This window comes from Ranitomeya variabilis, chromosome 7 (assembly GCF_051348905.1).
Source record: "Ranitomeya variabilis isolate aRanVar5 chromosome 7, aRanVar5.hap1, whole genome shotgun sequence".
Taxonomy (NCBI): domain Eukaryota; kingdom Metazoa; phylum Chordata; class Amphibia; order Anura; family Dendrobatidae; genus Ranitomeya; species Ranitomeya variabilis.
Genome location: NC_135238.1, coordinates 67,531,332 through 67,559,297, shown reverse-complemented (window position 1 = coordinate 67,559,297; position 27,966 = coordinate 67,531,332). Strand labels below are relative to the sequence as shown.

At 41.8% G+C, this 27,966-nt stretch overlaps 1 protein-coding gene across 1 annotated transcript in view; it reads left to right on the top strand.

Moving 5' to 3' along the window:
• LOC143786053 (LITAF domain-containing protein-like) overlaps window positions 1–27,966 on the top strand; it is a 43,500-nt gene that overhangs the window by 7,981 nt on the left and 7,553 nt on the right. The window contains exon 2 of the mRNA XM_077275232.1: window positions 20,936–20,997. Within this exon, the coding sequence (XP_077131347.1) occupies window positions 20,952–20,997 (46 nt within the window). The 5' untranslated portion in view covers window positions 20,936–20,951. The remainder of the gene's footprint in view (window positions 1–20,935; window positions 20,998–27,966) is intronic.

Below are 27,966 nucleotides of genomic sequence, written 5' to 3'. Positions count from 1 at the left end.
GACACTCAGAAAGCCAATATGCCATGCTGCCCTTATGTGCTATTTACCAGTCAATTAGACCAAGAGAAAACCTCTTGGATTCCTGGAAGAGCTAGCAAATCTCCTAGTCGCAGTTTAAACCTCACTGAAACTTACCGGAAACTTCCTTTTCCAGAATGATTTTTTTTCTGCATTATCAGAATACTGGCATTCATTCTTTCTTTTGTAGGTTGAGAATAGGGTGTGGCAGGGGTGGAAGACGGCCAAAGAAGGCTGTGGCCATTTATGTGCAAATAATGTTCAAATTCAAAGCTCCCGAGCAGCTGCTGCAAATCTTATCAAATATACAAAGCATTTTCTGCATGGGACAATACAGGATGAGATGAACCAGTGCTGGTGTGGATCTCTGTTCCATGGCGAAGGCCTTCTAATATCAAAAATAGACATTCATAACCACTGTGACTGGTTTCATTGCAAACAAAATCAAACTGATGTCTAATATTCAAACCTACATACATCACTTATGTAGGGATGTGGATTGTCCTACCCTGTTCCTGCCTCTGAACACAAACTTATACTCACCTCCCATGCTGACTCTCTTCCTGCGGTGTTAGCACTCTCGGTCCTGTGGCTGTGATGCGGTGAAATGACACGTGATGCCCTGCGCCCAATCAGCACTGGCGTCACTGTCTCCGTCTTCGGACAATCTGAACATGAAGTGGAAGTCCGGGCTACAGCTCATCTCAGACTTCTTCTTCATGTTCATTTCGACAGGCGGAGACAGTGACGCCAGCTCTGATTGGACAACGTACATCATGTGTCATTTCACCGCATCACAGCCCCGGGGAGAGTGAGTGCCGACTCGACAACGCGGGAACCGAGCCGGCATGGGAGGTGAGTGTAGGTTTGTTTATTCTATCAGGGCCGAACATTTTAGTTTAAGAAGGGGTTTTCCTAGTAGTGGATAATCCCTTTAATAATAGAACTAACACAGTGGGTGGGAACTAGTGTAAATAATAGAGGGGCACTTCTGCCAGTGAGTGGTTAGAGAAGTGCAGTGTCAAGGTCAAGTTCAGGTGCAGTAGGTTGCTAGGGGTAGCATGAACCAATTGTTCGAGGCAGTGGGAGGCCATACTGATATCCCTGATGCACATTCCTGTAACGTCTAGAGCCTAGGGCTCGATCCAGGAACCAAGGAGCGGGCCTGGTTTTCTGACACGTTGAGCTCAGTGGACGTGGAATTACATGGGGGCATGTCGCTGGTCCCGGGTGCACTGCTGAAGGGGAAAGAAGATCTCTGAGGCTGATGGAGTCAAAGGGCTTGGGGGTAGTCTAGGACGAACAACTGGCAGTGCTGAAGAGTTACTGTACTAATGATGGAAGAAACATGAAATGCTGTGCCCTATCACAATTGTCACCACCTGATGAACTTGAATTGACTAGTAATCGTTTGACTGTTGTAAAGAACTTGGTGTCCCCTGAATTGTGGGCGGCATCTCCGGAGAATGGAAGCCTGGAGACAGCTGAGGCCTGTGGCCTACAAGTGAGTCTGATGCTCTCCAGACTTGATAGCACACTGGACACCATTTGTCTGTAAAGTGCCAGAGCGTAACTGGACAGCAACTCAGTCAAGACTACCACTCTCGCCCACTTTACATTTGCATAAGCTTATGCAGGCCAATATTTCGGAAAAAGCAGAATGTGTTGATTTGCATCTGAGACTACTTGTATTGTGAGCATACTTGTATAATAAAACAGTGCAATTTTAAGATGTAATCTTCTCTGTTTTACCTGTTTACCTGAAAACGCCTAAACATTTTTCCACTCACTTCTTTTAACCATTTGGCATTTTTGGAAACGTGAAGGTTTTTTTTTTACAGAAACCTGAACTGAAAGATGCTCAAAAGCCTGAACTGCAAAGTGGTTTTACAAAGAAATAAGGGAAGTCTTTCCAACGTTTTCTAAGCGCTTTTTCAGGCAACTTGCTCTAAGAAACGCCTTAAAAAACTTTGTGTGAACATGCCCTAAATTCGCTCTATTGCATAATGAGTGGACGCTCCATATAAACAAGGAACATAGGACGTTGTTCTCTTGAGCGGGCAGATACCCATATGATGAGGATCAGAGGTCATACAAGCAGTATGACTAAGGGTACTGTCACACAGTACCATTTTGATCGCTACGACGGTACGATTCGTGACGTTCTAGCGATATCGTTACGATATCGCAGTGTCTGACACGCAGCAGCGATCAGGGACCCTGCTGAGAATCGTACGTCGTAGCAGATCGTATGGAACTTTCTTTCGTCGCTTGATCACCCGCTGACATCGCTGGATCGTTGTGTGTGACAGCGATCCAGCGATGTGTTCGCTTGTAACCAGGGTAAACATCGGGTTACTAAGCGCAGGGCCGCGCTTAGTAACCCGATGTTTACCGTGGTTACCAGCGTAAACGTAAAAAAAACAAACAGTACATACTCACATTCCGGTGTCTGTCCTCCGGCGTCTCAGCTTCTCTGCAGTGTGAGCGCCGGCCAGCCAGAAAGCGAGCACAGCGGTGACGTCTGACGTCACCGCTGTGCTTTCCGGCTATGGCGCTTACACAGTGGAGAGAAGCAGAACGCCGGGGACAGACACCGGAATGTAAGTATGTACTGTTTGTTTTTTTTACGTTTACGCTGGTAACCACGGTAAACATCGGGTTACTAAGCGCGGCCCTGCGCTTAGTTACCCGATGTTTACCCTGGTTACCGGGGACTTCGGCATCGCTCCAGCGCCGTGATTGCACCGTGTGACCGCAGTCTACGACGCTGGAGCGATAATCATACGATCGCTGCGACGTCATGGATCGTGCCGTCGTAGCGATTAAAATGGTACTGTGTGACGGTACCCTTACAGAGGAAATTTAGATACAGACTATACATTAGTAAGTGAAATAAGTTAAAAATTTGAACACACTTTTTAAAAATCAGAAAACTCCATAATTGTTGAAATATTGGTAATTTATGTTATTTATATTATGCTGAGAAGGAGAAGAATAACGCCATCCCTGCCTTCCCCATGCAATTATGGGAGCTTATAGGGTATTTGCACTTTTAAAATAAATAGTTTAATTGTTTAAATAAAAATTTCCACAAGCAGTCTTGGATTTTTTTTAGCCTGCAGACTTCCAAGGGTTAAATATAGCAAACAGGCTTACTCAACGGCTCCTGTCTGCATCACTACTCCTGGTAATTGTGTACTGGCTGCAGTGGTAATGTGTATTTGTGACATCACGGCTGCACCCTGTAAACAATTACCGGGAGCAGAGGAGAGGTGGAGAGCCCGCTCTGGAGCAAGGATGGTGAGAAAATCCATGGAAGCTTGAAGGCTAAAAATTGTATAATCGTAAAACTTCCTTAAAATATTCTCCTGTTCTGTGTATGCAGCTCCAATGCTGAATAATATTTTTGCTTTTGTGTACGCTTTTCTTTCTGATACTTTTTGGTAACCTACAGAACAAAGATATGGCAAGCAGAAGAGATTAACATGCGGCATAAAACTTTACCTTGAGTATTTTATAGTTGATAACTATGTTAAGAAAAAGAGGAAATTTGAAGTCCCTAAATACTTCAAAGGTACAAAACACAGCAATGAAAAATACAAAAGAACAGAGAATAAAGTTATCACAGCAAAAGTCTGATAACGTATATGGTGCCAAAATGTCAAGCAAAATATTTAATAACCCAGACCCACAACAAAAATGGCAATCATGATCTCATAGCCTTTATTATGAAATGAATGAACCTTTTGTGTGTGAAAGTTATAAGCATGCAATGACTCAAGTTGATACAGAAGAAGTCAGTTAGGAAACCACCCCAGGGCCCCCGACGCGCGTTTCGTGTATTCACATATTACACTTTATCGTGGAGGATGCCGAAAAAGATTGTGTGAAAGATATTAATTTTTTTCAGGTTTATTTTTATGACCTGTGAACACACCCTTATGGATACTCCAGCAATCCAATCTAGCAAAAGTCATTGTGCTTATTGATGTAGGCAAACAACATTATAAATTATTGTGACTCTCGGCATTTACAGTAATTTCTCTATGTAAATGGGCTCAGCTATTAACAAACTAAGACGAATTAGCCTGAGCATGTGAAAGGAAATGATAATTCCCATGTGCAATAGTTGAAACTAAAGTACCAGGGAATCTTTCAATGAACCAGCTTCATTTCACTTAGGGCATCTAATAGATATCAGAAAAAAACATAAAAAGCTTAAATATTAACCCCTTTCTGACCTCGGACGGGATAGTACGTCCGAGGTCAGAAGCCCCGCTTTGATGCGGGCTCTGGCGGTGAGCCCGCATCAAAGCCGGGACATGTCAGCTGTTTTGAACAGCTGACATGTGCCCGTAATAGGCGCGGGCAGAATCGCGATCTGCCCACGCCTATTAACTAGTTAAATGCCGCTGTCAAACGCAGACAGCGGCATTTAACTACCGTGGGCGGCCGGAAATGACGCCATCGCCGACCCCCATCACATGATCGGAGGTTGGCGATGCTTCAGTATTGTAAGCATAGTGGTCCTTGAGACCTCTATGGTTACTGATCCCCGGCAGCTGTGAGCACCACCCTGTGGTCGGCGATCACAGCACACCTGATTTTCTGCTACATAGCAGCGAACAGTAGATCGCTGCTATGTAGCAGAGCCGATCGTGCTGTGCCTGCTTCTAGCCTCCCATGGAGGTTATTGAAGCATGGCAAAAGTTAAAAATAAAAAGTTAAAAAAAATGTGAAAAAAATAAATATATAAAAGTTTAAATCACTCCCCTTTCGCCCCAATCAAAATAAATCAATAAAAAAAAATCAAATCTACACATATTTGGTATCGCCACGTTCATAATTGCCCGATCTATCAATAAAAAAAAAGCATTAACCTGATTGCTAAAGAGCGTAGCGACAAAAAAATTCGAAACGCCAGAATTACGTTTTTTTGGTCACCAACACATTGCATTAAGATGCAATAACGGGCGATCAAAAGAACGTATCTGCACCAAAATGCTAACATTAAAAACGTCATCTCAGCACGCAAAAAATAAGCCCTCAACCGACCCCAGATCATGAAAAATGGAGACGCTACGGGTATCGGAAAATGGCACAATTTTTTTTTTTTTTTTTTAGCAAAGTTTGGAATTTTTTTTCACCACTTAGGTAAAAAATAACCTAGTCATGTTAGGTGTCTATGAACTCGTACTGACCTGGAGAATCATAATGTCAGGTCAGTTTTAGCATTTAGTGAACCTAGCAAAAAAAGCCAAACAAAAAACAAGTGTGGGACTGCACTTTTTTTGCAATTTCACTTGGACTTTTTTTCCCGTTTTCTAGTACACGACATGCTAAAACCAATGATGTCGTTCAAAAGTACAACTCGTCCCGCAAAAAATAAGCCCTCGCTTGGCCAAATTGACGGAAAAATAAAAAAGTTATGGCTCTGGGAAGGAGGGGAGTGAAAAACGAACACGGAAAAACGAAAAATCCCAAGGTCATGAAGGGGTTAAGTTAAATAGCTCTCACTTATATCAATATCAGTTCTATTACACCAGCTAACCAGATCCTCTAGTAACTACTTTGCCTCCAACAGTGTCACCATGTTATATCCTTACATGAACCTACTCCAGCGAGTTGACATTTGCCTACGTCACCAGGCACTATCACACTTACAGTAACGACCAAAAGTTTCGTTTTTTTAAAGTGTGATTACTTCTGTCTGGTTGTTGTAATGCCGTTTCTCTTGTGATTTTATTAAACCAGAAGCAAATAAGGATGAAAATTGTATTTAACATTGTTTTATCCCTTCATGTGTTGGTTTTCGACATTTGCTCAGCCAAATGTTTTTGCATATTTTGTCATGGGTAGTCAAATTTTGCTTAAAATTTTAGTTTTTGTTTTGTTTGTGTGTTAAAACATGGCAAAGAGAAAGCCAAATTTATCACCTGATGTCAGGAAGCTTATTTTTCTGAGAGTAAAGTCAAGCAAAAGCCAAAAAGAGGTAACTATGAAATTCAACTGTTCTCAGAATCAAGTGTTAATAAAGAAAGAAAAAGAAGCTTGTAGAACAGCTGGCAAACCTAGATGTGGACAACCACGGAAATCTTCCAAAGTTGATCATAATGTTAAGAAAAAAGTCAGTATCTGATGTCCATAAAAGTGCAGTTCAGATTTTGCATGAAATGAACAAATATGGAGGCAAAGTTAGTCACCAAACTGTGAGGCGATGGCTAAGAGCAGTAGGGTTGAATGCACGACTTCCAGTCAAGAAACCTTTCATCTCTGCAAGGAATCGGAAGGTCTGACTTGAGTTTGCCAAAGAACACAGCCAATGCAAAGAGTCAGATTGGTCTAAGGTGTTATGGTCGAATTAATCCAAGTTCAATCTGTTTGGTAGTGATGGCAAGCACTATATATACCGCCCAATTGGAAAACGTAATGATGTAAGGTGCCAAACACCTACAGTGACACATGGTGGTGGCCATGTCAAAGTTTGAGGCTGCTTTTCTGCATCTGCCAATGGCCTTCTGCATAGAATTTATGGAAATATGAATGCTACCATGTACAAGGATATACTGGAGAATGTAATGCTGCCACATGGTAAAACCAAAGTAGGTAGGGGCTGAAAATTCCAGCAAGACAATGATACTAAGCACTCATCCAATTTAGTAAAAAATTGGTTAGCAAAGAAAAATGTTCGCCTGTTGCAGTGGCCAAGACAATCACCTGATTTAAACCCTTTAGAGCACCTTTGGGATGAGTTAGGGTGAGGAGTTGGGGCCCATATCCATAGCAATACAGATGAATTGCAGTTTTGAAAATGGAATGGAGCCAGATCCCTCAGTATGTCTTGAATACCCTAGTGGCTTCAGTTCTCCATCGGCGTGGTGCAGTAACTAGTGTAAGAGGTTATGCTACAAAATACTAAATGGCATTGTAATCAATGAATTACTCTCTATGTTGTGATCAATTAATAGTATATGCAAAACTTCTGGCAGTCAGTTTTCATTAATTAAATGACCATACCTACTGTAAATTCCAAAACATTTTGGTTACATTTAAGGTCTTGCATGATGACAACTTCATGCACTTTCAAATCATCACCAGGAAAACGGCATCACAACAATCAGACAGAAGTAATCACACTTTTAAAAAAAGCCAAACTTTTGTCCGCCACTGTACTTTGCAAGCAGAGCTGGTGATGGAGGGGGCAGCATTCACTGGGTGATGCGGGCACTGCCAAGAGTGTATGTGTGTGCTCAGTAAAGGTAATCAATTCCTATTTGTGGCAAGTTTGTAAGCACCACATCCTATTTAACCTCCTAGCAATCTGATAGGAAATATTATTTGATTTACCTCATACATCTCTGATATTTGTCTGCTGATCTCCTGTGTATGACTTTGCTTGATTCTGACCTCATATTCTCCATATTCCATCCTGAGTTGGACTCTGGCTTGCTTGACTTCACTCTTAACTGACCTCCTTATATTTGACCCCAGCTATTTATCTTACTCCAGTTTATATACTTAAAGGGAACCTGTCACCAGTTTTGGCAGATACGAATTACATCCGTCACCTTTCAGGGCTTATCTACAGCATTCTATAATGCAGTATATAAGCCCCCAATCTGACCTGGAAGAGAAGAAAAAAAGTTTATTATACTCATCTGTGGGGCAGTCCGGTCCGATGGGTTTCGCAGGTCTTGGTCTGGCGCCTCCCATCTTCTTGAGATGCCACCCTCCTGCTTGATTGACAGGCTCCCCGGCATAGCACTCCTGCACATACTTATCTGCCCTGTTGATGGCAGAGCAAATTCCTGCAGTGCGCAGGCGCTGGGCCTCTCTGACCTTTCCCAGCACTTGCACACTGCAGTACTTTGCTCTGCCCTCAACAGGACAGATAAGTACGCCTGCGCAGGAGCGCGATGCCGGGGAGCCTGTGTGGATGATGCATAGACGCGTCATCCCTATGAAGCAAGCAGGAGGGCGGTGATCATAAGAAGATGGGATGCGCCAGACCAGGACCTGCGACACCCATCGGACCGGACCGGGCCTCAGGTGAGTATATTAAAACGTATTTTTCTTCTCTTGCAGGTTGGATCAGGGGCTTACCTACAGCATTATAGAATGCTATGGAAAAGCACTGAAAGTCGAACGCGGGAGCTCATATCGGCCAAACCTGGTGACAGGTTCCCTTTAATCTATCTCTGATTCTGTCCCTCTAGTTACTAACCCAACTTGTTTGACCACTCTTCCAGCCAGCAGCTACATCATGGATGCAACCCAGGGGGTTTGTTGTAAATCCAGGTAGCTGTGTAGTGGTTAATGGGTGAAGACAAAGGTTCCTGTGGGATCTGCTACATGGGATAACTAACGAGAAGTCAATCCAAGTTTGTCTTTTGCTAATACTATTTCTCTGTAGAGAAGAGCTCTTGGAAGGTACATAAATAATATGGAAGGAAGTGCAACCAATATGTTAGTGCTCCTCCAGACTTATGATTGTAGTGTATGTATAATTCAAGACATTATGATTAACGTGTTTGTACTAAGTTTTAAAGTTATTTCTTATCCATAGGTTAGATGAAAACTTGCTGATCACTGGGGCTCATACCACAAAGATCTGCAGAGTCCCATCTAAATGGGGATATGTGTTCGTTTTAAAACTTTGTACAAACTTGTTAAGTCAATGTCAAGGCAATATCTTGTTTTTCATGCCCTTAGAGGAACAAGTTGAATTTCAGACTGCTCCTTGGTCATTTAGATGTAATCAGAGGCCTTTGTTACCAAAATATAACCTTCTTCTTCTCGTCACGTGTTGCTATCATTTGTCTATTTGTGTGGGCTGGTGGTTTTACAGCCGAGGTGGTATTTAACTTGTATTTGTTTTATAATCATGCTAAAAAGGATAGTTTTGCTGCTTTGTTGTGTCATTACTGTATATTGCAAAACACATACCAGAGATCATGGGTGACTGAGTCACAGAAAGAAAAGTGGGAGGATATCAGCACCTGTGTGACTAAGATCCTAGACCGGTCTAGCGGTGGAAACATGAAGAATGGCTCCTTTCACATAAAACTTTATCCATGGAAAAAAAATAGCAACACACCATTCTAAACTATTTGCTTCCTGTTCAAACCAAACTGGTTTACAGTATTTCAACAGACCTTGATTACTCCTTACAAAATCCTGTGTATATTTTAAAGTACAAGGAATTATAGGTTATAGAAACCTAACCTCGTATGTAAAAATCTACTGATTTTTTTAAAGGGATATTTCATCCCAGACAACTCCTGAGAGTCACAGTTTTGACGTAACTAGATCACATTGTCGCTTACATTTCACCAAATTGTGGTGAACAGTTAGATTGGTATGACTTTTATTTGTAGAATAATATATTAAAAATAATTATTGTGTAATATATTGTATATTTCCCAGTAAGTAAGATACTTTTTCACAACAACATGAACTTGTATTTAAAAAAACTAATAATTTTCCTCCTATAAATGGCATCTCCAGGCATGGGTTATAGCCGAGGATGGTGGGGTCCTGTCACATGTCCCTTGTGCTGGTTGTGAGGGAGTTATCATTGACAGCTGCAACAATATAATAATAATATAAATTATAATATATTATATTAACTATAATAATGCCAAAATAAGTACTAATGTAATATTGAAGACAAGCACAGATTGCCTTCAGGAAAAAAGTGTGCCCAACAGGCTGAGCAAGCTGATGATTGGGCATCTGTTTCTACATCAGCATCATATCCGTTTTTAGATGTCAAAAACTTACAAAGTGCCATTTGCACACACAGCTAATAGAGCCACCAAAAACAAATAAGAAATTGAACCATGTCCTCCATCTCATCCAAGTCCAAATGTCAATTGTTCATCTAAACCAATAAATAAGCTGGAAGAAGTTGCTGTGTAAAACATTTTCTGTAACCCACAGGGTGCAATGGCTTTGAAGAACAAATAGAGATGTCATTGTTGGAATTAAAAGTCCACTATGTAAATTAACTGTTATGATCTTGTAGGAATAGGACTATGCAGATCTCTGACTTAAACTGATGGTGTCACTGTAAGAGGTAACATCATCCTGCTGTCACTGATATGATTAATGTGCCATACCTTCCATAACATCCTCGGCTTCTCCCTCACTAACACGCTGGAGGCTAAGAAGGCCAACTGTGTTCTGTAGTTGGTAGTATTCCTGCCAACAACTGGTGCCAGTAGTGCTGTTGATGCTGTCGCTTGCAGCTTCCACGTTCATACTGCCAAATACTGTGGTATGTTTTTTTTTCTATTACATTAGGTCCATTGCTACTTTTTTCACACTGTGGGGCTGGGAATCTGGCGCCTGCGCACTGAGTCCCTCTGCGCAGGTGCCAGATAACCAGCCCCGCAGGAGGGAGATGGGGACAGCCGCAGAGAGACTCACTGCGCAGGCGCCAGATTCCCAACCCTGCAGTGTGAATAAATCATAACACACTGTGGGGCAGGATCTGGGGCAGGCGCGATCTCTGTACATCAATTGATCTAAGTTCGAGGGCAGCATGCACGGCGCATGCCCGAAAAATGATTGCACAGCGCAGGCGCCGGTAACGTGGGGAGACAAAGAGGAGGCGGCACCCGGAGAAAGGAGGATGATGGACGGATGCGAGGCGCTGTAGTCAGGGGGAGAAAACGTACCCCCCGGACTCAATACAGGTACGGCGCCAAATTTCTAAAAGTGATTATTTCTGTGGTAATAGGAATATAAAACATAACAGCCACCTTCACAGAATGCCTTAGTGCTGCAGAAGGTGGATTTTTTACCTTAATAGGCCCTGGGAGGTGACAGGTTCCCTTTAAGGTTATTAAGTAGTAGTGTTTTCTCCAAACACAAACAGTAATGGGGTAAAGCATATGAGCAAAAACCCTAAACTGACCAAGGACGCCTAATACATCCTTTAAATCATTCCTCTTAATGCAAGGCCTAAGAGCACTGTAATGAAATGCATCTTGAAAGATGGAAGTTCTTTTTGCTATATTGGTTGCATACTGTTTGAGACCATAGCATTTGTAAAGTGCATTTAGTGCAAAGATAAAAAAAAACTGTTTTCCTTATTGTAGCACTTATAATACGTTTCTATGGAAAATTATTGCAATTACATGTGTTTTGTTGCACACATGTTTATTTCCTTTGTGTTATTCACAAACTGAGAAAAAAGGCAAATTGGACATAGTTTCACCCCAAAACTCCTAAATGAGTTGAAAAAAATTGTTGGCACCCTCAACTTAATATTTGGTTGCAAACCCTTTGGAATAAATAACTGCAATCAATCACTTCCTATAACCATTAGCAAGTTTCTTATACCTCTCAACTGGAATTTTGGGCCACTCTTCTTTTGCAAACTGCTCCTTGTCTCTCATATTGGATGGATGCCTTCTCCCAGCAGCAATTTTAAGATCTCTCCACAGGCGTTCAATGGGATTTAGATCTGGACACGTTGCTGGCCACTTCAGAACTCTGCAGCGTTTGTTTCTATCTATTTCTGGGTGCTTCTTGAAGTATGTTTGAAGTCATTGTCCTGCTGGAAGACCCATAAACTAGGATATAAACTCAGCTTTCTGACACTGCGTATTACATTGCAACCCAAAATCCTTTCGTCATCTTCAGATTTCATGATGACTTGCACTTAGTCAAGGCACCCAGTGCCAAAGGCAGCAAAACATCCCCAAAGCATCTATGAACCTCCTCCATATTTGACTATAGGTACTGTGTTCTTTTCTTTGTTGGCCTCATTCCATTCTTGGTAAACAGTAGAATGACATGCTTTACTAAACATCTCTATCTTGGTCTCATGTGTTCACGAGATGGATTTGTAGAAGAATTTTGGCTTACCCATGTACATTTTGGCAAACTGCAGTCTAGATTTTTTTGTCTCTGTGTCCGCACAGGAGTCCTGCTTTGTCTTCTGACATAGCATTTAATTTCATTGAAATGTTGACCAATAGTTCGCGCTGACACTGATACACCCTGAGCCTGCAGGACAGCTTGAATTTCTTTGGATCTTGATTGGGACTGCGTATCCACCATCTATACTATCCTGCATTGCAACCTCATCAATTCGTGATCAACCTCATCAAATCATCATCAATTTGTCTTTGCCGTCCACATCCAGGCACATTGACTACATTGACATGAGTTGCAAATTTCTTGATTATGTTGCGCACTGTGGGCAAAAGAACATCAAGATCTCTGGAGATGGGCTGTAAACTTGAGATTGTTGATATTTTTCAACAAGTTTGGGTCTTAAGTCCTCAGACAGTTCTCTTTCAACTTCTTCCCTTTTTATCTGGTTTCAGGTGTGCTTTTCATATGGCCCACACCTGTTACTTGCCACGGGTGAGTTTGAACGAGCATCACATGCTTGAAGCAAAGTTATTTACCCACAATTTTTAAAAGGTGCCAACAATTTTGTCCTGCCCATTTTTTTGGGTTTTGTGTAAAATTATATCCAATTTGCCTTGTTTTCTCAATTTTGTGAATAACACAAAGGAAATAAACATGTGTATAACAAAAACACATGTAATTGTAGTAATGTTCCCTAGAATCGAAATATAGCGTAAGTGATACAATAAGGAAAATATTTTATGTCCAATTTGCCTTTTTTCTCATTTCTTGTGTTGTTCCAATACACACAAATGAAATAAACATGTGTATAACAAAACATGAGTAATTGTAACTATTTTCTGGGAGAAAATGCTTCATTTTCTGGAACAATTTGAAGTGTGCCAACACTTTCAGCCTTGACTGTATAATGATCAAAACATGAAGAGCACCTATTATATCCTTCCATCTGGTGTAGATATGGGGAGTGTTGTAATGATGAGGCAAGTCTCAATACAAAGCAATTACCTTATATGGAGGGCATAAAGTGCCATAGTGCTATACACTGAAAGAATCATGCTGTCGAGATCAAGACGAGAGCTTTCCACTTTTAAAGCTTTATTAGTCTTGTATCAGCAGCTGAAAAACTTATAGGGGCTGTGTAGTGACAATAATATGGGTGACACACAGAAGCGGATCGCTGATAACTTGCTGATAGTTGGGTGTCCCACCTCTTGGACCCACAACATTCGGCATATTGGAAAATCCTAATGTCAGATGCCTGTCATGGTTCCCAATGGCAAGGGAACATCAGAGAACTTAAATAACAGACTAGCTCTTGGGTGATGGAATCTCGAGCTGACCGTGAGCTAAACCTACCACACAACTAACAGTGGCCGGGTGACGTACCTACGTTTTATCCCTAGACGCCCAGCGCCAGCCGGAGAACTAACTAACCCTAATAGAGGAAAAAACAGACCTGGCTTACCTCTAGGGAAATTCCCCCAAAAAGGAGACAGAAGCCCCCCACATATATTGATGGTGAGTTCAGAGGAAAAGACATACGCAGTATGAAGGTAGGTTCAGCAAAGCGAGGTCCGCTTACTAGATAGTAAGAAGATACAAAAGGGAACTTCACGGTCAGCTGAAAACCCTATTAAAATACCATCCAGAAATTACTTTAAGACTCATGTGTCAACTCATGACACCGGAGTGGTAATTTCGGCCCACAAGAGCTTCTAGCTACAGAAACATAACATAACTGTGAACTGGAACAAAAATGCAAACAAACTTAGGACTAAGAGTCCAACTTAGCTGATAGTAGTCTAGAAGCAGGAACATGCAACAGAAAGGCTCTGGTTACATTGATGGCCGGCACTAGAATAACTGAGCAGCAAGGCTAAATAGGATACACCCATATCCTGATGGAAACAGGTGAACAGAGAAAGTGAAGCACACAAGTCCAGTACCACCAGCGACCACCGGGGGAGCCCAAAAACCAATTTCACAACAGATGCCAGACCACGGCTCGATTCTTTCTCCCCATTAGAATGGATCGGCAGTGCTCATGCTTGACCGCTGCCTCTTTCCTTCCCTTTGAAACTGCCGAGCTCTTCACTTGGTTGTTTTCCAGCAGTTCTATAAAGAATTAATGGAGCAGCGGTTGAGCAATGCGCACTACCGATACATTATAATGGTGTGTAAGGAGGCAAATGGCCGTATAATCGATGTGAGGTATGTGTCGCAGAGATGGCTGCTTCCTGCGATGCAACCCGGAGTATTTTGCTTTAGTGCACATGAGCACTAAGATGTTGTTTAGTGCACCTGGGTCCGGGTTGTGGGTAGCTATGAGAGATGGGCGGGTCTGGCTACCCACATACCTCACCTTTTGGGTTTGGTTACAGCTTATGTAATGGAGGCTGTTGTTTGGCAAAGGGGCTGTGGCTGGAGGTGTGGAGACCACCATGCTGTCGAGATCAAGACGAGAGCTTTACCTGCAATTGTACCACTGATGAAATGTGTGGACATAGACCTGTGTCCCTCTCCCCTTATATTTGAATTTTTTTCTAATAAAGGATTAATTTGTAGATTATGTTGAATTTCACTACTTTTTACTGGGTTAACATTTGAACCCAGTATATGGTTACATTGCATTAATTAGTGTTTCATGGATGTTTGAATTTGATCTAATTTATAAAATCAAAGGAAAATCTTTTAGGTGTCCTAAACCCACCAAAAATGAAACCAATCAATATTAAAGAGCACAAGTTAATAGGTAATTGGTTTTAAAAAGTGACCATATTTTGGACAAAGTTATAAGCCATTAATGAACATTTTTTGTTTAGACACTAAGTATACATATATACATTTTGCAGCCAAATATCAATCATGGAATCCACCACAAAATATGAGATCTGGTATAGGAACAATAGCAGCATGGTGTTTAGACCACCCACTTGTTTTCTGTTCACTAATAAGTGAGGTTCTAAGATGAACAATGGGACTTTCAAGCAACAAGTCTGGGCAGAAGTATTCTCAACATACGCAAAAAGGATTACCGTAACATTGTGAATGGTTGCCATAGAGGGAAAGGCATGCCTTCTTCATGTGAAGCCTTCTGAAATGTAAACATCAGGTAAGCCAGGAGGCATGTAGCCACCTTAGGGCTCAAGTACATCGGAAACCTCTCCGGCAGCATAGAGAATGCCCAAATGTCCACACTTTTATTCCTTTACAATGCTTTTAGTGAGAAGATCTCTGTAAGGCTTGAAGCATAATATAACATAAAGCCAAAATGTGTTTTATCGCCTATATAGTCACTTTGAATGACCCCCAAAAAATCAGTTTCCAACAGAATACTTTTACTTTATATTAAGCTTAATTGAAAGTATAATCAAAGAAGCTTTTTATTGCAGTTAATAATAATAATGATAATCTTTAGATTGTCACATTACAAAAGACATACTGATAGGGACTTCATTAAATTATTCTGCAACGCTTTACAGTTTGCACACATTATCATCGCTGTCCTCGATCGGGCTCACAATCTAGATTCCCTATCAGTATGTCTTTTGGAATGTGGTAGGAAAGCGGAGTACCCAGAGGAAACCCACGCAAACACGGGGAGAACATACAAACTCCTTGCAGATGTTGTCCGTGGTGGGATTTGAACCCAGGACTCTGGCGCTGCAATGCTAACCACTGAGCCACCATGCTGCCCGGTTGAGGCAAAAGTCTGCTCTAGGCTTGTTTGCTGATAGTTGGCTGTCCCACCTCTTGGACCCATAACAGTCGGCAAATTAATAAGGTTGTCCACTAGTCCAGCAAGACCTTAAATATTATATTCCCTAGTGTAAAATAAAAAAATAACAGATTCTCACCTCCTCTGGTGGCATTCTAGTGGTGTCCTGTGCTAGGTCTCAAGAGTTCACGGATTATTTTTCTGCCTTAAACAGCAGCTAATAAGCTCCTCTGCCCATACTTCCATCAGATGATGCTCAGATGTTCAAAGGACAGGTGAGAACTGCAGCCCATTAATGGCCGCTGATTGGCTGCAGTGCTCATGTGGAATAACAATGCCTTGTGAGCCCCGGAAGGCCCGACGTTACCATCGCTAGAATGGCGCTGATGGAGGAGGTGAGTATCTATTATTTTTAAATTACATATGGAAATATACTATTCAAAAAAGAGTGGTGGTCAACCCCATTAATGTCTAACTCAGGAGAATTTTCCCAACATGCTGAATACCCAAAACATGGAGCCCACATGTGGAGTGAACTACCTCCTCGACCGGATTCTTTCTCATTCAGTTTTAAAATTTGAGGTACAGGCTTAGAACAACTGTTCTAAAGAAAATATCTGCCTCCGTAAAAAAATATTATAGATAGGCAACCAGGTCCCTCCGGAATACCTTTATCAAATCTACCATAACAGCATGATGTGGCAGAGAGTGCCATAATTTCACTGCTCTCACAGTGAAGAATCAATTCTACAATAATGATAAAACCTTCTATCATTTAGATGTAGTAGGTGCAGCTTGTTACAGTTGTAGGTATAGAAAGATCATTTTTTCCAAACTGAATAACCCCATGTTTAATAAACTGTGACGGTAATGCAATCCACGGTACTGCAATTTCCCTTGAACTTTTTTTTTCACACTTAAATTAAAAATACAATTTGGATAAATAATATAGTAGAATTAATTATCATATTTAGTTGCCTTCATGTAGAAAATAGATACAGAAATGTGTTGTAGAAAGTGCAAGGATCCATACACCATATTGTATACATGGATCTCCCAACCGTGAGTGCAGGGGAAACTGAGCCTCCATAACGTGCATGCTCTACTTGTGCATACGGCGCTCATACGCAAAATTTTCAAAACATCTTTATTTATTCAGCATTTCCATTTTTCATCATTTGCATATCATTAACATGTCTGCTCTTGTTAATTCCGCAATTCCATGACTATTACTTCTTTGGTGTTGCATTTTCAAAGTTGAGGAGTGTGTACACAATGCAAGGATTATACATAAGCCATGTACTGTATTTGTGTGATGGGTAGTGTTGAGCGATACCGTCCGATACTTGAAAGTATCGGTATCGGAAAGTATCGGCCGATACCGGCAAAGTATCGGATCCAATCCGATACCGATACCCGATACCAATACAAGTCAATGGGACTCATGTATCGGACGGTATCCTGTATGGTTCCCAGGGTCTGAAGGAGAGGAAACTCTCCTTCAGGCCCTGGGAACCATATAAATGTGTAAAAGAAAGAATTAAAATAAAAAATATCGCTATACTCACCTCTCCGACGCAGCCGGGACTTCAGCGAGGGAACCGGCAGCGTTGTTTGTTTAAAATTCGCGCTATTACTTGGTTACGTGAATTCCCGGCTTGTGATTGGTCAGGTCGGCCATGTTGCCGGGACGCGGACCAATCACAGCAAGCCGTGACGAAATTACGTCACGGCTTGCTGTGATTGGTCCGCGTCCCGGCAATATGGCCGCCCTGACCAATCACAAGCCGTGACGTCACGGGAGGCTGGACACGCGCTCATTTTAAAATGGGCGCGTGTCCAGCCTCCCGTGACGTCACGGCTTGTGATTGGTTGCGCCGCGGTCAACCAATCACAAGCCGGGAGGCTGGACGCGCTCATTTTAAAATGGGCGCGTGTCCAGCCTCCCGTGACGTCACGGCTTGTGATTGGTTGCGCCGCGGTCAACCAATCACAAGCCGGGAGGCTGGACGCGCTCATTTTAAAATGGGCGCGTGTCCAGCCTCCCGTGACGTCACGGCTTGTGATTGGTTGCGCCGCGGTCAACCAATCACAAGCCGGGAGGCTGGACGCGCTCATTTTAAAATGGGCGCGTGTCCAGCCTCCCGTGACGTCACGGCTTGTGATTGGTCAGGGCGGCCATATTGCCGGGACGCGGACCAATCACAGCAAGCCGTGACGTAATTTCGTCACGGCTTGCTGTGATTGGTCCGCGTCCCGGCAACGTGGCCGACCTGACCAATCACAAGCCGGGAATTCACGTAACCAAGTAATAGCGCGAATTTTAAACAAACAACGCTGCCGGTTCCCTCGCTGAAGTCCCGGCTGCGTCGGAGAGGTGAGTATAGCGATATTTTTTATTTTAATTCTCTCTTTTACACATTTTAACATTAATGTTGTTGCGATACCCGATACCCGATACCACAAGAGTATCGGAATCCCGGTATCGGAATTCCGATACAGCAAGTATCGGCCGATACCCGATACTTGCAGCATCGGAATGCTCAACACTAGTGATGGGTGATTCAGTACTATTTTGCTATGATCTTGTCACTGCTTCACACATTGTGAGCACATAAAAAGTAAAGGGGTAGATGGTGTGTCACTTATTTGGTCATGTAAGTCCTGCGCCTATGCTCCACCTCATGAGCAAAGAGTTTGGTGTTATGGTACAGAATTGCTGGAGAGCATGTTGGGGTGTGACTGCCAGGGAGAACTTTGCCTATCGAGTTTTTTACCTTTTGCAGTGTTTGCTTTGAACCTGTACTTTTGGTATGGTAAGATTTAACTATGATTACTGCACTTTTAAAGCTTTATCAGTCTTGTATCACCAGCTGAAAAACTTATAGGGGCTGTGTAGTGACAATAATTTGGGTGACACACAGAAGCGGATCGCTGATAACTTGCTGATAGTTGGGTGTTCCACCTCTTGGACCCACAACATTCGGCAGATTGGAAAATCCTAATGTCAGATGCCAGACCATTCTGTCTCCCCATTAGAATGGATTGGCAGTGCTCATGCTTGACCGCTGCCTCTTTCATTCCCTTTGAAACTGCCGAGCTCTGCACTTGGTTGTTTTCCAGCAGTTCTATAAAGAATTAATGGAGTAGCGGTTGAGCAATGCACACTACCGATATATTATAATGGGGAGTAAGAAGGCTAATGGCTGTATAATCGATGTGAGGTATGTGTCGCAGAGATGGCTGCTTCCTGCGATGCCACCCAGAGTATTTTGCTTTAGTGCACATGAGCACTAAGATGTTGTTTAGTGCACCTGGGTCCAGGTTGTGGGTAGCTATGAGAGATGGGCGGGTCTGGCTACCCATATACCTCCCCTGTTAGTGTGGTTACAGGTTATGTAATGGAGGCTGTTGTTTGGCACAGGGGCTGTAGCTGGAGGTGTGGAGAGCTCCATTGTCTGTGTGCAAAGAGGGAGAGGTCTTCCTGTGTATGTGGCTCCAGACCGAGCCTGAGTGCTGGACATTACCCCAGCCTGTGTGCCCACAGGCCTGAGAGAGCAGGATCCTGCCAGGACTTGTGTGAGGTCAGGGTCATGTGACCTGGCCATGTGAGTTAGAGGCTGTTGGTGTCTAGGGAGAGCAGGAACTCCCACATAGCTATCGGCGGAGCTGGAAGACTGTGCTATGGACACTGATGCTGTGTTTTTGCCTGCCTGTTTTTCCTTTCTGTTGGTGATTCCGGGTTATGAAGCAAATAAACCCATATGGTTTTTGAAAGGAACGTGTCTCCTGTCTTCCTCCTGATGCACCTGAGTGAGTACAATGCCTACAGGGGATAAAAGTTTCCAATTATTCTGATCCATGTGCGTCACAGCGGTCAGACCCCCAACTGATCAAATAGTTATTACCCTTGATGTGGATCAGTGATAGCTTATTTTCAATAGACAAGCCATTTAAGTTTAAAGATGATTAAATCTGTTTGAGAGAAATTGAATTTGCGTTGAAATTTTCAAGAATTTGAATTCACCATAATTCTTTTTATTTTTTGTAATTCGTTTCACTCAAATTCCGTAAAATGATGAAGAGGCAGCCACTATTTTGCTTATTTGTAGCAGAAAAAAATGGTGCAAAAAATATGTTACCTCTCAGCTGTCTATATGCTGCAACTCGCCGTTCGGTGCTCTCTGCCTCCTCACAACCTGATTTTTGACATCCAAGATCTAGTCAGCTCTGTAGGAGATGTGTGACATCATGGCGCACATTGAAATGTAACTGCGCCCTTCATGCCATAGTGATGTCTTAAGCTTGTTCGGCATCCTAAGCACCAAGTCAGTATTGCAGAAGAAGATGTGAGATGACACCTGGAGCTGCAGTGACAGGACAAGTATGTGGCAGTGTATTTTTTTTTTTCACCCCATGTTTGTTATGATGTAGGATCTGGAGAGACCCAAGGGCACAATAAGTAACATTCAATTCACATCAAGTAACATTAATTCAAATTGAATTTTCCTTGCAAATTTTGAGTGATCTGCTGAATTCGAATCTCTACTTATGTTAAAGTATGTGTCTACTTGTTCATGGTTGTCTGGCTAGTGAATGTTAAATCCCAACTTACAACTCCTAATTGGATTTGTTTGCATTTTGGCCAACTTCTATTTTTTAAGCTGAAAAGTGCAAAATTGAGTCCAATATTTTATGCAAGTTTTTCAACCTGAAATTAATGTACAACTGTCTATGTACAAAACAAACAGACAAATATCATGCCATTAGATTGTACTTAATCACATACATCGTCATTATGTTCAAAATTCTGTAACACAATATGGACATTTTTGCTGCGTATTTTTGCTGCTTTTTTATGCTAATTTTCAGCTGCTTATAGGTGCGTTTTGGTGCGTTTTTTGTTGCGTATTTGGTGCGTTTTTTTGGTACGTTTTTTTTTCTCTTTTTCCAGGCTAATGTTCTTGGATTTTCAGCAGCAAAAACGCAGCAAATAATGATACCTGCGTTTTTTTCAACACCCATTCAAGTCAATGGGTGAAAAAACGCAGCAAAAACACTGAAAGAAGTGACATGCTCTATGTCAAAAAAACGCAGCAAAGCACAAAATACTGATCAAACAAAAAACCAATGTGTGTGCATGAGATTTCTGAAATCTCATAGGCTTTGCTGGTACTGTAAAAAGCAGCTGAAAATTAGCATAAAAAAATGCAGCAAAAATACGCAGCAAAAAAGTCCTGTGTGAACTTACCCTAATATTCACAAACACGAAATGATGATTTTCAAATAATTTTTCTTTCTTTTCAGGTGAAAAATTACTACCATGTATGACTCCGATAAGGGTTATCCACCATCTCAACCCCAACCAGGTGGGTATGACAATGTTTAATACTTCTGGTACCGTATTTTTCGGACTATAAGACGCACCGGACTATAAGGCGCACCCAGGTTTTAGAGGTGGAAAATTGGGAAAAAAATATTTGAAGCAAAAAAAATGTGGTAAAATATTTAATAACATAAATAACATACTATTATATGTGGTGTTATTATATATAATAGTATGTTATTATGTTGGAAGCTGCGGGACCAGTGTGGTGTCTGTGAAGTACGATATGAAGACGCTGGAGGGTGAGTATAAGGGCTCATTTCCACATGCGAGGCACACGTCCGTATCTCGCATGTGGAAACCAAGCTCTGGCGCCGGCACTTTGGAGCGGAGCTGTGCAGCTCCATGTGTTCCTATGCGGCCGCATGCTCCGCTCTGGAGTGCCGGCTCCACAGCTTGGTTTCCACATGCGAGATACGGACGTGTGCCTCGCATGTGGAAATGAGCCCTAAGAATGGGGGCACAGGGCTTATAGTGAAAGCACCACTCCAGCACTGCAAAATAACACTGGAGTGCTGCTTTATAATCCCATGGGAGAACTATAACTCCCAGCATGTCCTGCAGATCCTATGACATGCTGGGAGTTATAGTTCACCAAAGGAGTGGCAGAGTGCTTTATTGTGTTTTGTAAAGACTGACCTCTTAATTGTGGCAGCCAGCCTGTGGTTAGGTAAAAGCTGGAGCATCCCATGGCTGCACACACACAGAGCCCTCCCTGTTGTTGTTACCTTTCCACAGCGCACGCAGGACATAAGAGGAAGCTGCAGATTCTAGGTGGGAGTCTGAAGGACCTGTGATGATGTCAGAAGAGGGAGGGCTCTGAGCTGCCATGTGATGCTCCAGCCCGCCCACTTCTGACATCACACAGGTCCTGGTTGTGCACAACACTCGGCGTCCAAGCATGGCAGGCAGGTATGCAGCGATCTCCTGGCCCCTGCTGCTGCCTCCTCCTCCCCCGGACACACAGATTCTCCCCGGAATCAGTGCTGGGGAAACTGTGTGTCCCTGCTTAAGTGCAGTATTCATTTGCTGCTCCCAGCTCACTGCTCAGCTGATCGGTGGATGGGGAGCAGCTAATAAATATTCACTGCACTTAATCAGCGGGGCCATGTGCTTTCCCCAGCAGCTGATTCCGGGCAGCGGGACATCCTGAAGTGGGATAACAGTGCGATCCCACTCGCTGCTGCCCCCTCCCCACATGCTATATCCGTACTATAAGACGCACCCACACTTTCCTCCCAAATTTGGAGGAAAAAAAGTGCGTCTTATAGTCCGAAAAATACGGTATTTATTTAAAGAAGCCCCCCCATCAAGCCTTTTTTTCTTTTAATTTGTGTGTATGTAGTGTGGTATGTCTTAATATACTCACCTACCACCGTCCTCTCCAGTGCCCAGGTTCGTTCAGCTCTTCTTCTGAGTCATGTGATGGCAATTAAGGCAATTCGGCTGCCTCTATATGTGAACAGGAAATCTCTATTACATTGAAACCTTATAGGAAGCCTTGAGACACTTTTTATGTACAATTTTTCCACCCCTTTTTAGCAATGCCAGACATTAGCTATCAGTGATATAGGGCAATATGAGTGAAAATAGAAACATTGTATTTTTTTCTGTTGTGGGTTTATTCTGTCATTTTTTTCCTCAACAAGTTGCATTATCAAGTAATGGCTTTCGTGTTTACCATTTTTACCAAATAATTCACCAAAAAAATGCATGAAATGTGTGCCATATTTTTTTTTACTCATGCCACAAAATAGCCACAAAAAAGCGTATATGAAGGTAGTCTTGAGCAAAATCAATAACTGTAAAGTTGTGAATTAAAGCGAAGTGTTAACATATTGGCTCCAATGACTAAAAATTCAGTCATGTCTTCAATTGACTGAAATCACATTTTTCACGTTACATGTATGAAACGCAACTTGATGGACCTAGATCTTTTTTTAATCTGTATACCTATGTAATTATGTAACGTCCAGACGAACCATGGATCTCCTGACCTAATCTAAAAGTCACATACCGTATATTTCTATGAGGCTCTTAATTTGGGAAGGAAATCTGTGCTCACTCCAGGCATTGCGATCCATTCTAAGGACTGTGAAACCCAGACATCTGAATTTAGCCTTACACTATATCAACCACACTCACAAGTGTTGAGAAAACTTAGACATCGTGGTCAAAATTTTGGCAACTACACACTTTAGAATTGTTGTGTCCTTTAGCTGTGCTCATGTCTGCATTTGACAAGAAGGAAACTGAAAAATACTCTGCAAGTTCAGAACAATTTTTGAGCATCCGGCAGAGCGACCACAGAACGGTCAAAGAAATAAAGCCCTGAAGACTGTAGCTTTAAGATAAAGAAAATTAATAAAATTATGGTAGTTATTAGAAGTCACAAAATGATGCTCCATGCATAAAATATCAGGACCAAACATATGTGCAACCTGTTCAGTTGTATAAAGGCCCCATAGTTAAGGGGTCCATTGCAAACATTTCCAACTATTAGGCTATGTTCCCACGATGAGGTTTTGGTAATTGTTTCATGTTGTATATTGTCTGCACCATTTCTGCACCCATTAAGTAAAATAGATAACTTTTTTCGAAAATACGCAAAGTAAAAAAACTCACCAAAAAGTGGGAACATAGCCTTAGATTACAAGTAATGACCTGAGCACTCCTGATATGTCTGTTTTAATAAATATTAGAAATGACAATGCTGGAGAACCATATTTGGGAACTTGGTTATGTGTCGTTCCATTGTTGTTCCATGTGGTTCCATTCCTCTGTCAATGGCATCCACTGTCAACACTGATTGACAGGGACAAGGGACAAATGTCTAGGGACAAGATTCAACAAGAAGAATGGTAATGTCAAATTGTTAATTTATCCATTAATTTCCAGGACAAATGACACAATGTTGAATTATATGAAAATATCCTCCAGCAATGTTATTTTACATGGTTACAAGTACAGTTATGTGCCAAATAATAGCAGTCTAACACCATGTTTAATTAGTTATGTTTTGGCAGAAAAGATCATACAACATTAGAAAAAAATCATGATTAGGTGTAGGCGAATAATGGACAACCAACAGAATCAACCTTCATAATATGCACATTGATAATTTGGTGTAATTGGCTAATTTAATGAAATGGGGTGTCCTAATTAAGCAGTGTGGAGTGTGGAGTTCAATTAATGAGGTCATTCCTTCTGTGAAGAATTATGACCCTTACATAAAGAAGAAGGGCAGCAAACGTTGTACCTTCAGGTCTTAGCCTTTGCTCAGTGACTCAATTGACTGTTCCTAACATTGTACCGAAGGAGGAAGAACTTTGATCGAGAAGTTGATTGTAGAGAGCAAACACAAGAAGAAGTGCAGAAAATAATTGGTTGCTCAGCTAAAAAGATTTCCAGTGCTTTAAAATGGCAAACAGAACTTAAAACACTTGGTAGGAAAAGAAATACTACCACCCGCATAGATTGTAGAATCACAAGAATGGCAAATAAGCATCCAATGATCAGCTCCTGGGAGATCGAAGAAGATCTTCAGTTACCTGTGAGTCCTGCAACTATCGGAACAAGCCTATGTGAAGTCAAAATTTTTGCAAGAAACCATCGTAAAATACCATTGCTGAAAAAAATTACTTGTTGAAAAGGTTACAGTTTGCCAAACAACACATTGACTGGACTAAAGAGAAGTTGTGCAACAGTCTATGGACAGATGCATACTGTTTAAAGGAAGTGGACACCAACAACCTAACCGAAGTACTGGGATCAACCTCATGCATACAGTAATATCCAAAGAGAGATGCAAGAAAAAAAAGAAGTATGCGAAAACAGTGATCACCAAAAATATCCAAAATTTTATTACGACATTATGGACAACATATGGGAAAACAAACAAATTAAAAACATTCAAGAGAAACCAATTTTGGCCTACAAGAACCACATACCAACAATAGCCAATGATATGGCCTTTGGGGATCCCAGACATGTACGTTAGGGCATATATCCAAATTAAGGAGCAGAGCATGTAAACAAAGACAAAGTGCAATAGTGCCAGATGATACCAGATATACAATAAGTACAACATATATAAATAATGAATCGGATCCTCAAATGTGCATATACATGCATATGTAAACCAGATCCCATAGGTACACTGTGTTGAGTATACAAAATCCTAAATAATCTGTCATACAAGATAGTATGGTAAATACTGCAAAAAAAAGTGCAAAAAGCACACAGGTTAGTGAAAATACTGGTAAAAGAGCAATTCAAAGAACAGCTGTGAACAATACTTAGCACTTATTCAGAGTGAGTGCCCCTATGCATCAAAGATATCATCCATGGTGAGTGTGGGTTCCAGTGGTAGTGCTAAGAAGTCTAGTGGATCTTAAGATGAAAGAACTTCATTGTTGACCGCATCATTTATGTGGTTAAACAGAGGGATTTGGCTGCATTTGTCACCTTAGTCACTGCCCATTTAGTCGGCACTACTACATAAACTGGATTAATTTAAAGTGATACAAGCGGTTTCTCTATATAGGCAGTGTTCAAAAGACACAGTCCAATATATCATACTTATAGTGATTAGCAAGCTTGCTGGGATAAGGTGTTATCCGAGCATGCTTTAGTGATAATAGAATTTCTTTGGCATGCTCGGATGTTTGCGTCACCGTGGCTGCATGTCTCGCGGCTGTTCGACAGCCGTAACACATGCAGGGATTGTCTGTTAGGCGAGACATGCAACCATGGCATAACACGACATCAGATGTGCGTTATGCCACAACGATGAGATTGTAATGTCAACAGATAAGACAAGGTTCTCAAGGCTTATATCTGGTGGCCACAGATTATTGATGTGGGTGCTGGATCGGGTCCTGTGAATTGATTCGCACCATCTCTACCTTTGATCCAAACTCCCAGCCTTTATGCTTTAGGAGGGTTTGACACGCTTAGCTGCTTCTTCAGGTAGACACAGGAACACTTTGGTGGTGAAACACCGGCTGGTTTATTAATGTCAGCAGACACCAAAGCAGGGTTCAGAAAAACAAAAGCAGAGCCTTCCTAGTTTAACACAAAACAGAACAAATACATTATAACAGAGTCCTTTCTCTGCAGGTTTCAACCTGCAGTTAACCCGACAGTCCTTAGCTCCTCCAGGAGCTATCTGGAAGTTCCTGCTCTTCCAAGACACAACATCCACTTTCTCTCATGGCCAGGTATTTAACACCCCGTGTGATGATCACATGACCTTGACACCACATATGTCCTGTCAGGACTCTGCAGGTAGAGATAAGGTGGACCCCCTCCCACCCACTCTATGGTGGTCCACTAAAACCAACCCATAACATAGGTTCTTTTACCCCTCTCAGCACTTAGCGTGCTGGAGGCAAAACACTCTGGTTTTACATCACTGACAGGAGTATATGCAGTGACACGTATCTCCGTTCACATACTATGCCAGTGACTCTCTCACAGCTTATATAGTTATTAATTCACTGTCAGGTCAGGTATTGTGGTCCAGGCACAAACTACATTATATGGATGCCAGCCCAAAAGAAGGTCGAGAAGAAGAAAGTTAAAGTTTACAAGAGAAAGAAGCTTTAGGACATGGGTCCCAAAAAATTTTATTTGTGTATCCCAGCATTCATAGCGTCATCAAACAAGAATTTGATATAAAAAAATAAAGCAGTTAGATGGACTAGCGAGGGAACGGTAGGGACTTTTCAATTAATGCGTACTAGAAAAGAGATTAAATTATTACATTAAGTAAATAGACATTTAGAATTAAACCAGTGTTCGTTTAGGGCAACCCCTTAAGAAAGGTTGGGGACCATTGTTCTAGAAGCTAATAGGTAACCATTTGTTATGAAACTCTATTGCAAAATTTCTGAAGGCAAAAAAAAACAAAACAGTCTATGGACAAGAATGGAGCTGTGCCTGTAAAAAAGCAGACCCTTCTTTTACTTATGGAAAAGTCCTTTAACCCCTTCACCCCCGGAGCTTTTTCCGTTTTCGTTTTTCGCTCCCCTCCTTCCCAGAGCCATAACTTTTTTATTTTTCCGTCAATTTGGCCATGTGAGGGCTTATTTTTTGCGGGACGAGTTGTACTTTTGAACGACATCATTGGTTTTAGCATGTCGTGTACTAGAAAACGGGAAAAAAATTCCAAGTGCAGTGAAATTGCAAAAAAAGTGCAATCCCACACTTGTTTTTTGCTTGCCTATTTTGCTAGGTTCACTAAATGCTAAAACTGACCTGCCATTATGATTCTCCAGGTCACTACGAGTTCATAGACACCTAACATGACTAGGTTATTTTTCACCTAAGTGGTGAAAAAAAATTCCAAACTTTGCAAAAAACAAAACAAAACAAAATTGCGCCATTTTCCGATACTCGTAGCGTCTCCATTTTTCGTGATCTGGGGTCAGGTGAGGGCTTATTTTTTGCGTGCCGAGCTGGCGTTTTTAATGATAGCATTTTGGTGTAGATACGTTCTTTTGATCGCCCGTTATTGCATTTTAATGCAATGTCGTGGCGACCAAAAAAACGTAAATCTGGCGTTTCGAATTTTTTTCTCATTACGCCATTTAGCGATCAGGTTAATGCTTTTTTTTTATTGATAGATCGGGCGATTCTGAACGCGGCGATACCAAATATGTGTAGGTTGGGGGTTTTTTTTATTGATTTATTTTGATTGGGGCGAAAGGGGGGTGATTTAAACTTTTATATTTTTTTTATTTTTTTCACATTTTTAAAAACTTTTTTTTTTTACTTTTGCCATGCTTCTATAGCCTCCATGGGAGGCTAGAAGCAGGCACAGCCCGATCGGCTCTGCTACATAACAGCGATCATCAGATCGCTGTTATGTAGCTAAAATTCAGGTGTGCTGTGAGCGCCGACCACAGGGGGGCGCTCACAGCCACCGGCAATCAGTAACCATAGAGGT